The sequence below is a fragment of the Bufo gargarizans genome, chromosome 8, assembly GCF_014858855.1.
Source record: "Bufo gargarizans isolate SCDJY-AF-19 chromosome 8, ASM1485885v1, whole genome shotgun sequence".
Taxonomy (NCBI): domain Eukaryota; kingdom Metazoa; phylum Chordata; class Amphibia; order Anura; family Bufonidae; genus Bufo; species Bufo gargarizans.
Genome location: NC_058087.1, coordinates 61,531,199 through 61,543,141, shown reverse-complemented (window position 1 = coordinate 61,543,141; position 11,943 = coordinate 61,531,199). Strand labels below are relative to the sequence as shown.

The window sequence follows — 11,943 nt, the reverse complement described above, 5'->3', positions numbered from 1 at the left end:
CCATAGGACAGGAAACCGAAAACTGGTGGTATAAGTGCTCTCCACGAAAGTTCCTGTTTCCTGTCCTGGGTGGAGGCGATCTCTCAAGGGTGACGTCATGGGTGTAAGGAAGAAAAAAAAATATATATCATACTTTCATCCATTTGATAGGGAAGAGCCAGCCGCCATCTTGATTGCAGATTAGCGGCTGCCCGTGATAACATTATGTTGGGCGGTTTGGTGGCGTTAGACGTCAACGCACACAGCCAAGTCTAACGGTTGAGGCAATTATTATATTTTTTACTGCCATTCAGGGAAAAAAAATTAATATAATATATATATATATATATATATATATATATATATATATATATATATATATATATATATATATATATAAAAATAATCGATCATTGCTATCATGAAGCACGAGGAAATTTTGTTTTGCGGCAAATCGAATTTCATTAAAAATTTGGATCGAACTCGCTCAACACTAGTGACTGCATATGATGCGGATTAAGTTTAGTTTTTTTGTGTGGGAAACACTAATACAGTGCCAGCAAAATGTATCAGATTAGACAAATCTCATGTACACTTTGCCTTTTTCTTAGGTGCGAAAATTGAGGATTTTGAAATCTGCAGCATTTCATTTGTGGTTGCGTTTTTCTTATGCAGATTTCATCCTTTTAAATTGAAAGGCAAAAATTTTTTTAAATCAAATATGCAACAAAAATGCAATAAATGGTACAGATTTGTGTGTCATTTTGGTGCGGATTTAATGCGGATTTTCTCCACTTTGTGTGGGTACCTTTATGGATGCTAAAATGAGCCTTTATTATGGTGAATAAATGAAACACGAAGGAGCCACAAAGAACACACTAAAATTTTTAAGATCTTTTTATTAAAAGAAGAGTCATCTTTCCACAGTAGTAAAAGCTTGGCACATACAGTATAAAACAAAAAAATAAAAAATAAAAATCACCAACCATAATTACATCAGATTCAATTGCCATCATTTTCTAGGTTTCAGAATTACTTTCCATAGTTAAGTAGAAGGAATCCTCTGAAGATGCAGTAGACATTGATAAATAACACTGAAGGAAGGTCAGGTATTAGTAAGGATTGTGCGGAAAAAGGAATTAAAAATGTGCACAAAAGTAAGAGACGTCAGTGTCAGAAGCAGCCAGTAGGCGCTGCATTGGTAATATTTTTAAAAAAAGCAGAATTGGTCCCTGCGGCCCTTTAATTTACCTATTGACATCAACCCACCCTGTAGCCCATTGACAAGAGCAATACACTGCAGGGTTATATGGGCCAAAACAAAGCCCCTCTTTCACACAGGATTTTTTTTTCCTTAAAAAGGATCAAAAACAGTAACACTGCCCAGTATTAAAAACTAGCCATTTCTCTTTGGTTTCCCAGATCAATGTAAGCAAAATAAAAACAAAATTACAATCATTGAATACTGAACGGCGTGGAAGTACTTCAGATGAATGTTGAAGCTTTTGTGTTAGTCAGAGGGGGAGTTCGGCCTCCTCCACCCCACTCTGCTGCTCCACCAGGTCAGCTATAATGCACGTAACGCTGTTGTAAGGAGACTCAGTTCTTGGTCTGTTCAGTATGTGTGTCTGCTTGCAGGCCCAGAGGAAGGAAGCACTCAATAGGACATTTCACATTCTGCAGAGAACAGAGTTACACAGATTAAAATAGGCAAAAATCGGGTTTAGGGAGGAAAGTGGGGTATAAAACCACATAAAATAAAATAAAAAACACACCCCACACACTCTCTCTCTCTCTCTCTCTCTCTCTCTGGTACTCTGACCTTCCAGGACAGGCCATATACATGACACTTGTTGTGAGATCTTACCAATTCCTAGGCCATCCCCAAATATCATAAGTAAAGCAACCATCCCGGTATTGGTCAGGTTGGATTAAGACTCCTCCGATTCTTTATCCCCCCCCCCCCCCCCCCAAGAATGCATTTTTACATGGGACATTTCTGAACACGCAGCCAAAACCACAAGCTGTTTTATCAGTTTTGCCAAGTTGTTTTTGTGCTCCATGGATGGTACAAGAGATGCTCAGGTTTTCAATGTGCATCGCTATCAAATCCCTACGGGAAGGAGGTTTTTCCTGAACCGCATGTGGCTGTCTGAAACTGGCCTTAAGGACCTTTTACACTGCCTGATATTCCGGCAGATTGCCAATAAGCATCTGTATGAACGCTCGTAAGAAATAATTGGCCTGTTATAAAAAGGTGCTGCCGTTTACCCGATGAACAAGCAAAACTCTTGTTTTTCGGGTAATAGATCGTTGGTGCAGACACCTAAATCATAGTTTGTGGCCAGCAGATCATCATGTCTAAGCAGCTTCTGCAGTCAGAAAACAATCATTCTGTATGGAGGCAAGTGATAGCCCATGTAAACTGTGCTGCCTTCCCAAAAATAAATAGTCTTCTCCGTCAAGCAGTGTAAAGGGGCCCTTAGATTTAGATTAGAGGTCTTACTTTTGTGTCTCTTTTTAAAAACATGCATGTATTTTTTGAAACCTGTTAAGTTAATGTGGTAATTGCCTATACAGTTTTTACAGGTTAAAGTGGTGTTTCACAAGTTTCACCTGTTAAAATAAGTAAAGAGTTTAAAGTTTGTCTAGCCTCCAACCTTTTTTTAAGTCATAGCCTATCCTCAGATTATGCCATCATTAGCTGATGGGCGGGGGTCCGACACACCGCACCCCTGCCAATCAGCTGTTCAGTGTAGCCCCCTCTCTGGAAGTCTGTGCAGTGTAAGTCCAGCGCTGTCACCCTTTAAAAGCAACATGTAAACCCACCTTTAGGGTGTGTTCACACCGCGTTTTAGCCCTTCACTAGATTTTAGCCCTTCACTAGATCAGGAGTATACACTTAAGTAATCGAAAACCTGTTCAAATGTATACCGCAGTAGATCCAATCACTTTAATAGGGCAGGATTAAACTTTGACCTGCTTTCCGTTTGTTTCAGGTTTTTTTGCTGGACAGAACGATGTAGTCTTCCACACTATTCTCTTCAGCAAAAAAATAAAAAATAAAAAAAACACTCCGGAAGCCAACAGGAGGTAGATCAGAGTCCAAAATGTAATCCTTTGGTACACTACAGTAAAGTGAATGGATTGGTTGCAGTATACATGTTTGAATACAGTTTTCAGGTATACAAGAGTTTACCCCCAATAGAAAGCCCAGTGTAAAACAGTGTTAAAAATGGTTGCCTCACTTCAGCAAGCGGCATTCATCATGTAGAGAAGGTTAATACAAGCCACATACTAATGTGTTATTATCCATATTCCTTCCTTCTCTGGCTGGATTAATTTTTCCATCACATTATACAGTGCTAATTTCCATGGTTATGACCACCCTGCTTTCCAATAGCAGTGGTCATGCTTGCACACCATAGAAGAAAGTGTCAACATCTCTGGTGGCCAAGACCTGGGTCAAGCACATAGGCTGGAGCTTTTTCCTGTAGTGTTCAAGCACGACCACTGCTGCTGGATTGCAGGGTGGTCGTAACTATGGAAACAAGCAGTGTATAAATGTGATGGAAAAATAAATCCAGCCAGGAAAGGAAGCAATATGGATAACAATACATTAGTAAGTGGCTTGTGTCAAATTTCCCTACATAATAAATGCCATTTGCTGAAGTGATACATGCCCCTTTTAAGCCAGCCATACAGCGGCAAGAAGGGCGTCAATATAGTGCAACATTATGTCACTTGCAAACCTGAAAGAGGAGGGTTGTTGAGTAAATGTCCCTAGAATGATTGCTACAACATCCACATGTCTTCTACTTACATAGTTCTGCTGGTATTTTTGTGTGTATTGGGAAACTGTGTGCCCGGTGGTGTCAGGGGAAACTGCTGCACCTGGTCTTCGGCAGTTATCACAGCGCCAACCCTGTCAAGACAATAAGGACTGGTAAATAGACATGGCGTCATTTTGCTCTCAGAGAACACTCTGCCTGGGTCTCTTCCAGATTTTCCTTAACTACACAAAATATTAGCGATGCCTATACAGGCTTTACACATGACCATGCATCTGGATTATAAAACACAGGGGCACATTCATTATCCTCTGTAGGCCAGAAAACTGGCGGCAAAAAGTTGCCAAGCTTAGCGCAAAATTGGGCAACTTTCTGCTCACTACTTTACAAAAAAAAAAAAAGTGTGCAGAGCGGGGCCATCTTAGCCAGCCCACAAGCTTTTTTTTTTATATAATAAACGCCAGGAAACTGACAAACTATAGTGGAAATCTACACCTGCTCCCTAGCTGGTGTAGACTGCCATTTTGGTACACAGATTCACAACAATTATTAGGCGGTCGTCTCTGATGCCAGCGGGGGACAGCTTAGGACCAGTGTGCAATACACTGGTCTTTATCAATCTCCTCCATAGCGCCATGTATGAAAATAAGCTGAATACTGCGAACATACCTGTTGTCCTCCATAGCATGTGCAAGAGCAGATGGCTCCCAGGTATTCCTTTTGCCACTGCTCACCAACATTATACATCTTCCCATCATCATAGCAAGTAGCTTCATCTGTACAAAAAAATAATTTTATTAGAAAAAAAATAAAAATATAGTAAAGTAAATGGACAACAAAATGTATTAGAATTACATGTGCCCTTATGCTCACTCCAGATAGGGCATGTCCACGTGTGACTGAAATGCTGTGGATTTGCTTTGCAGAAGTGTGCAGCTAGTCTGCAGCATTGTACAGTACCAGCAAAGTGAATTAGGTTTTTTAGAAATTCTCATCCACTCGCTGGTGGGATTAAAAAAACATTTTTTGAAACACACAAAAACAAAACCGCATATTAGATTCTAGTCACGTGTGGACAAATTGTTTTGGGTTGCCCAATTTCACCTAAAACTCCCTTGGCCTCCTTGTGATACTGCCAGGTGAAAGTAGCCAGCTAGCTCTCATTTCCCTTACAGCCTGGCCACTTCCCACCAGAGCAAAGCCCCTATGACTAAGATGAGAAAGGCCCAATGCAGGACCCCACTCTAGTACATCCATATACGGAGTATATGGAAAGGCGCTCTCTACAGACTACCCCTTTAACTTAAGTCAATGCTTGCACCACAATACTGCAGTAATGAGAATGGCACATACGGATTCTCACCATTTCAACTGGACATACAAATATACTTACGAGGTTCACACTTGAACTCGCCCTTTCCATTTCCAAGACAAGTGCAGCTCATCATCTGTCCGTTCTCTCCACGGCGGTCCCATTTCTCACCAATCCTGTGGTTGATTCCATTGTCATGGCACCATTCTAAGAAGCATGAGAAACAGACTAAGCACAAAGCCACGAAGGGTGTGCAGTCTTGAGGGGCTAAACAGCCGGCAATCTTGAGAAGGAGCTTGAAAACAATGGATCATACTCACTTGAGGAGTCACATCTGAAGTGTCCACTTCCATAACCTAGACACTTGCACCAAAGTTTAAATCCAGACTCGGAGATACGTTCCCACTCCTGCCCGACTGCGTAATTTGATCCAGTGAAGGTATCATAACAGGTATCCTCAGCAGGTTGTAATGCACCATCAGGAACATCTGTAAGAGTGCATTAAATCAGGACAACCCAATTAACCCTAGCAACTGGCAGAACTGGCAATGCAGCTCTGCTGTATGATGCAGGATGTAACTGTACAAATAAGTTGTGTAATGCATTATAAATGTATTCAACTTTTTTTTCTTTTCTTTTCTTTCTTTATACAGCAACATTACACAAAGCTTAAAGGGGAATTCCAGTTACATTAAGTTATCCCCTATGCAGAGGCTTGGGGATAACCATCAGTGGGGTCCTACCGCTGGTACCCCCACTCATCACAACAGGGACCCCGTACCCCCTGAACTGAGCAGCCTTACTTGGCCGTCTCCAGAACTCCAACAGAAATGAATTGAGCAGCCATGCGCATGCCCAATCGGCTGCCCCGTTCATTTCAGAGGGCTGCAGGGAGTATGGACACCAGTTCTTGTGATCAGTGGGGTCCCAGCGATAAGACCCCCCCACCAATCTAATAGGGGATAACTTAACGGTAATATCCCTTTAAAATATGGTAAAAGTATGGGGGGGGGGGGGGGAGCATCATTGTGTTCTTACCAGAATTACTGACGGTCACCAGTTCCTCAAGGACCTTGAGGCGATCTGATCCTTTAAGTGCCTCCACAATTATATTGTAAGTGACTCCACGGCTGAGACCATTTAGTCTGGCACTGGAAGATGTCCCAGGAACTCTAAACTGTAGAATGGTTGATGAAGACACAGGTCAAAATTATATGTGAGGGCCGCACCCTGACTGTAGTGGTGCATCACTTGTCAATATGAAACTTTTATCAGGTGCAGATAAAGCCCAACACTGAGAGCTTGAAGACCTTCATATTCACCCCCCACCACTCCTTCCAACTAATGATTGACAGCTTTCTCCCCATTACTGTGCATAGGGAGAAAGGTATCAATCAGCAGCAGGAGGGCAAGGGAAAAAATGCTGCTCATAATTACAACTCCTGGCTCATACTGCCCTACACCTCAAATTGATTTTATGAAGACTTCTCTTTATTGACAGGTTAGTGGCACTCTGCTATCAAGGTATCTGGCTAACATAGTTCCTTTAAAATCCCATGTTTTCCACTCTGCACTGTGTAAGTGAATGCCACCATAAAAGCAGACATGGGAATCCATACTACGTCCTTAGAGGGAGTCTCACCACAGATTTGGCTATTAAAAGGGGTTGTCTCATCTCAGACAATGATCGCTAGGATCATCTGATAGGTGCGGGTCCCGCACCCATATCGAGAACATGGCTCTGAAAGTGGTGAAGGGTGCACTGCGCATGCGCAGCCACCCTCCAGTTATTTTCTATGGGGCCGCCGAAAATGGCCGAGAGCTCGGCTATTTCCGTTTGGCCCATAGAAGTCAAACGGAGTGGTGGCCATGTCATGTGGTCGTGTGCGGTACGCTCCCATTAACTTCTATGGGGAGAGCGCTCAGTGGTGGCCGGACTGGAGTCCTCCAGCCACCACTTTACGGGTCTATAGCGGTGGGACCCGCACCTATAAGACTATATAGCATCCTAGTGATATGACCCCATTGTCCGAGATGAGACAACCCCTTCAAACACAGAGCACTGTACCTGCACCGGTTGACAAATACCGCACAGATTTTTTGTGTGGATTTCACACCAAAATACTCATGCGGTGCTTGCATTTTTTTGTTCTAGATTTGGAGCAGATCTCATCCTTTGCATTGCAAAATGTGAAATCTGCAGAAACAACTGACATGCTGCAGATTTCCAGCAGGTCAATTTCCGCATTGAAAGAAAAAACAAAAGTCTTGACATTCCCTGCGCTGCAGGAGGTTGTGTCTAATTTATGATGAGGTCTATGCCTCGTCATAAATTAGTCACATCGTCCATTAACCTAAACAGAAACAGCTCTGAGCTGCCATAGACTTCTGGCTTAATTTCTGCCAGAATACAGACGCAAATAAAGAATAACTACCCCTCCTCCACACCTACCTTTTTGGTAAAGTGGCGAAGGGTAGCATAAATCCAATAGATTTAACAATTTTATTTTTTTAAAGTCACACCTGCGACTTTTTAACACTACTTCTCAGGTGCAAGAGAGATAAGTCTCCCCCAAAGTGTACAAGAGATTTCCCAAAGTGTCATTCACTTTGACGGTACTTTATTGTGCTACGTTTTTTTCAGGGTAGAAAAATATGCATTATCTGCAACATTTGCAGGTAGCCTCGGATCAGGAGGGGGATTGAAACGTATTATTCTGGTGACCAAAAGCTTTGTTTTGGCTACATCACATCTTTCCCAACATGTGAATGGGATGTTTGGTGCAACAAGGGTGTTAACATTGCTTTCAGTGCACTAAAGCTCCACTCCTAGTGCCCTAGTCCTTCCCTCCCAGCTTCGATTGACAGTCAGAAAAGATTTCATCATCACTGCCTGATCCTGTCAATCAATGCAAAGAGGAAGGTGATGGGCGCTAGAAGGAGCAGAGCTTTGTTTAGAAGAGAGCAACGGTAACTGCCTTGTTGCACCAAACAGCTCATTTACATATTAGGGAAAAATGTCATACAGCAGGAACCACAGATTCAGAAACATTTTATTTTTGTGAGCAAAAAGCTAACCAACAGTCCTCTTTGTTTAATCGGGAAGTCTGTGGTGAAAGACTCCCATTAACTTCATACAGTTTATTTTTTTCTTAAGCATAAAGCACTTTCTTTTACTGTAGTGGAAATAGCCCTATGCTGCACGAATGCCTAAAGAAGCATACATTTTATACTGCGTTCTCTCCTCCTCATAAAAAGAATATCAACTGAAAGGGTAAACATGCCCATGACTGGGTCTTGTTAATATGCACACAATCTAAAGTACTTTTGTAGACCAAAAACTTTAGAATTCATTATCTACTAAATCAACGGTATCAAAATGTATACATTTCAGCATATTTACCTCAATAGGAAGAGATTCCTCCTCACCCACAGGATGACAAGAAATTACATATTCAGTGGTCTCCAGAAGAGGTCTCCATGAAATTGTGGTTTGTGATGACACTTCCTGTACACCAGTATCATTGATCTGAGGTGGCAAGCCTTGAGGATAAGGCCCATCGAAGTCTCCTCTGTTGATATGGTATCTGTCAAATACTTCCGGATACCTGTCTGGAGTAAATTGACCTGGTCTCACAGGGGAAGCAGTGGTGGGGACAACAGGACTTCTAAAGCCATGTTCCTCAATGACCTGTCCTTCATGAGCAGAGCTGGATGGTCCGACAGAGCCTGGAAGTTGGATACCGTTACCATTGTCAAACGTTTTCTGTGCAACAAAGGGAGTTTTCTCTGCTTCGGAGGGTACGTCGAGTATTTCAGGGCCCTGATCGGGGTGAGGGAGGGTAACCAATACAGGGAGCTCGTCTGGCCAAAAAAAAGGGTTAGGAGCAATAAAAGCAAAGCATTAGTTATAGCAAGCAGCAATGATTTGCGGTACCACTGCATCTAGCAGACATGGTACTGAGAAAATTGTAAATTGAATTCTGTGCTGTAAAGAAGGCACCTTAAAATCAACTGGAGAGTCCGAGTAGGGAGCTGAAACATTCATTAATTTAACCTAGTTTGACACTAGCAGTACAACCATCCAGCAGAAGACCCGCCTGTGAAGAGTTCATTGTATCCAGCACAAATGGAAAAGGCTGAAGTACCCCCAGGCCCTATTGACTAGAATAGGACCCAGACTTTTTCCAGCATCAGTGCTGGGATTCAGCCAGGTAAAGAAAGATAAAAAATAAAAATGCTTGGCACGATAGTCCATAGGGTCCGGCAGGGAAAGGCAATATCTGGCTATGCCGGATACAATGAACTCTGGAAGCCTGTTCCTCTGCTAGAGCAGCCTGCCCAATGGTTGTAATGCTAGTGTGAAACTAGCCTTACTGCTACAGATACAAAAAACTGTACTTTTGGTAGACTGATATTTCAGCTTTATACATGGATCTCCCATTTTTAAAATAGAATTAAGATAAATTATGAAATTACAGATATAATTTGTTTAATTACAAAAAAGAAATGTGCTCAATTTAAAGTCTTACTTAAAATTCTACAGTTAAAGGGGTCGTCCGAGCTACAGATATTGATGACCTATCCACGTTAGGTCATCAACATCACATAGTGGTCGTTTGACACCCGACACACCCACCGATCAGCTGTTATGGGCGGCCAAGGCGCCATAAACTATACAGTCAAATCACTACAGTTGAGGTCCGAGTGGCTCCAGCACCAGAACACAGCTCCATTGAATGAGAGTTGGATGGAACTGGTTATTGCAGCAATGCTCCCATTAAAGTAATGGGAGCAGCACTGCAGTAACCAGCTCAGTCTACTACACAATGGACGGTGCCGTGTAGCTTTAGGGCAGAAGCAACTCCCTAACAGATTGGTTGGCGTGCAGGGTGTCAAACCCCTGCCAGTCTGATATCGTTCTATCCAGAGGATAGTACAGCAATATAAAAATCACATTAAAGCCCTTTAAGAAATTAAGTTACCCAGCATATAGCATGTGCTGGATGCCAGAACACCAGACTAGAATGTATAATTACAAAATAATTCAGAATATATTCCCATAAAAAAAAAAAATCCGATTTTCCCTTAAAGGGGTTCTCATCTCAGACAATGGGGGCATATTGCTAGGATATGACCCCATTGTCTTATAGGTGTAGGTCCCACCGCTGGGACCCGCACCTATAATGAGAACAGAGACCCGAAAGTGTAGGACAGCGCACTGCGCATGCGCAGCCGCCCTCCATTCATTTCTATGGGGGCCACCGAAAATAGCCAAGCTCTGGCTCGGCTATTTCAGTCTGCCTCATAGAAAGGAATGGGAGCATGGGCCGCGCATGCGCGGCATGCTCCCATTGACTTCCATGGGAGAGGCGGGGATTAGCGCCTGGTCGTGGACGGTCCCAGCGGTGGGACCCGCACCTATCAGACAATGGGGGCATATCCTAGCGATATGCCCCCATTGTCTAAGATGGGAATACCCCCTTTAAAGTATAGTTACTAGTCAATTACAATTAATTTGGTCACAATCACCACACAGATTATGCCTCAAAGCATATTAGCGCAACAGGCAATAAAAAAAAACGAAACCTATGCAATGTATAGTGGCAAAAAATAAATAAATAAGTGAGCAGCGTGCAAACTACAAATTGCAATGCACTACAAGCCATTTTTAAAAAAAAATGTTTAAATGAGCCTCCCTTTGCATTAGGCTAGCTTCACACACAGCAGACATCCCAGGCCGTGTTTGTGGAGATTCCCTCTTTAAATCTACCTTGATGCGTATTCGCTCCTCAATATTCTCCATATACCCTTGGAATACAGACTTAAGACAGATAATGCAGTGGATTTCCACCATAGATTTTTGCCCTTTGCAATTCACAGGGTGAAATTAAATGCTCGTCAAGTTTTGATGCGCATTTTGCTGTGGAAACTCCTGCAGCAGGAATTCTGGCTCATGTGGACATACCCTTAATGAACCAAGTATGACAGGTGGCATGAAACAATCTGTGTTCCAGCTGTGTACAGGGGGATCTGAAGGGAGGACGCAACATGGCAGATTTGAAAAATCAACCAAGGCTACTTTCACACTAGGCGTTTTGGCTTTCCGTTTGTGAGATCCATCATGGGCGCCCACAAGCGGTCCAAAACTAATTAGTTTTGCCCTAATGCATTCTGAATGGATAAGGGTCTTGGCTATAGAAGACATAATACAACCAGATCCGTTCATGACGGATGCATGCGGTTGTATTATTGTAACAGAAGCGTTTTGGCAGATCCAAGATGGAGCCGCAAAAAAAACCAAAAAACAAAAAAAAAACCGCTAGTGTGAAAGTAGCCTGGAGGGGGAACACACACAACAGATCTGAACTCCAAACTAGGCAATTATGTAGCATTTTAAAATCTAATGTGATCGGCGTAAGCTGCTGCAGCAACAGGTTACATGGGAAAGGATAATGGTACCCGCTTATTGCCACCACAGTTATGTTGGCCATCTTAAGTCCTTAATAGGGAGGGTCCACAATAATGCATGTATACTACTTTCAGATGTGGGGTCTGTTTAAAACTAAATCTTCAATTATAAATATATAAAATGTAAAAATACCTGTCTTCTTCCGGCCAGTAAGAGGCTCACTCTTCTGGTTATTCCTGACAGCAATGACGTAGATTATGTATTCTACACCAGGCTCCAAGTCTACAAAAAAATTTAAATAAAAGGAAATTTGAGAAATAAACATCATGAAAAATTACAATAAATTGTTCAGTAAAGGTGCCGACCACTTATTTCTTCCTCTTCATTGCATATCCACCTGCTACAAAGGTGCCCAGAAAAAACACACATAGGAAGGGATGCTGCAGTAG

General features: G+C 42.4%; 1 protein-coding gene across 1 annotated transcript in view; it reads right to left on the bottom strand.

The window, feature by feature from the left end:
- Positions 1 to 861: 861 nt before the first annotated feature.
- FN1 (fibronectin 1) overlaps positions 862 to 11,943 on the bottom strand; it is a 57,871-nt gene continuing 46,789 nt past the window's right edge. Inside the window, 8 exon segments of the mRNA XM_044303390.1 lie at positions 862 to 1,656; positions 3,803 to 3,904; positions 4,440 to 4,546; positions 5,164 to 5,289; positions 5,403 to 5,570; positions 6,121 to 6,259; positions 8,486 to 8,946; positions 11,687 to 11,776. Of these exon segments, the coding sequence (XP_044159325.1) occupies positions 1,579 to 1,656; positions 3,803 to 3,904; positions 4,440 to 4,546; positions 5,164 to 5,289; positions 5,403 to 5,570; positions 6,121 to 6,259; positions 8,486 to 8,946; positions 11,687 to 11,776 (1,271 nt within the window). The 3' untranslated portion in view covers positions 862 to 1,578.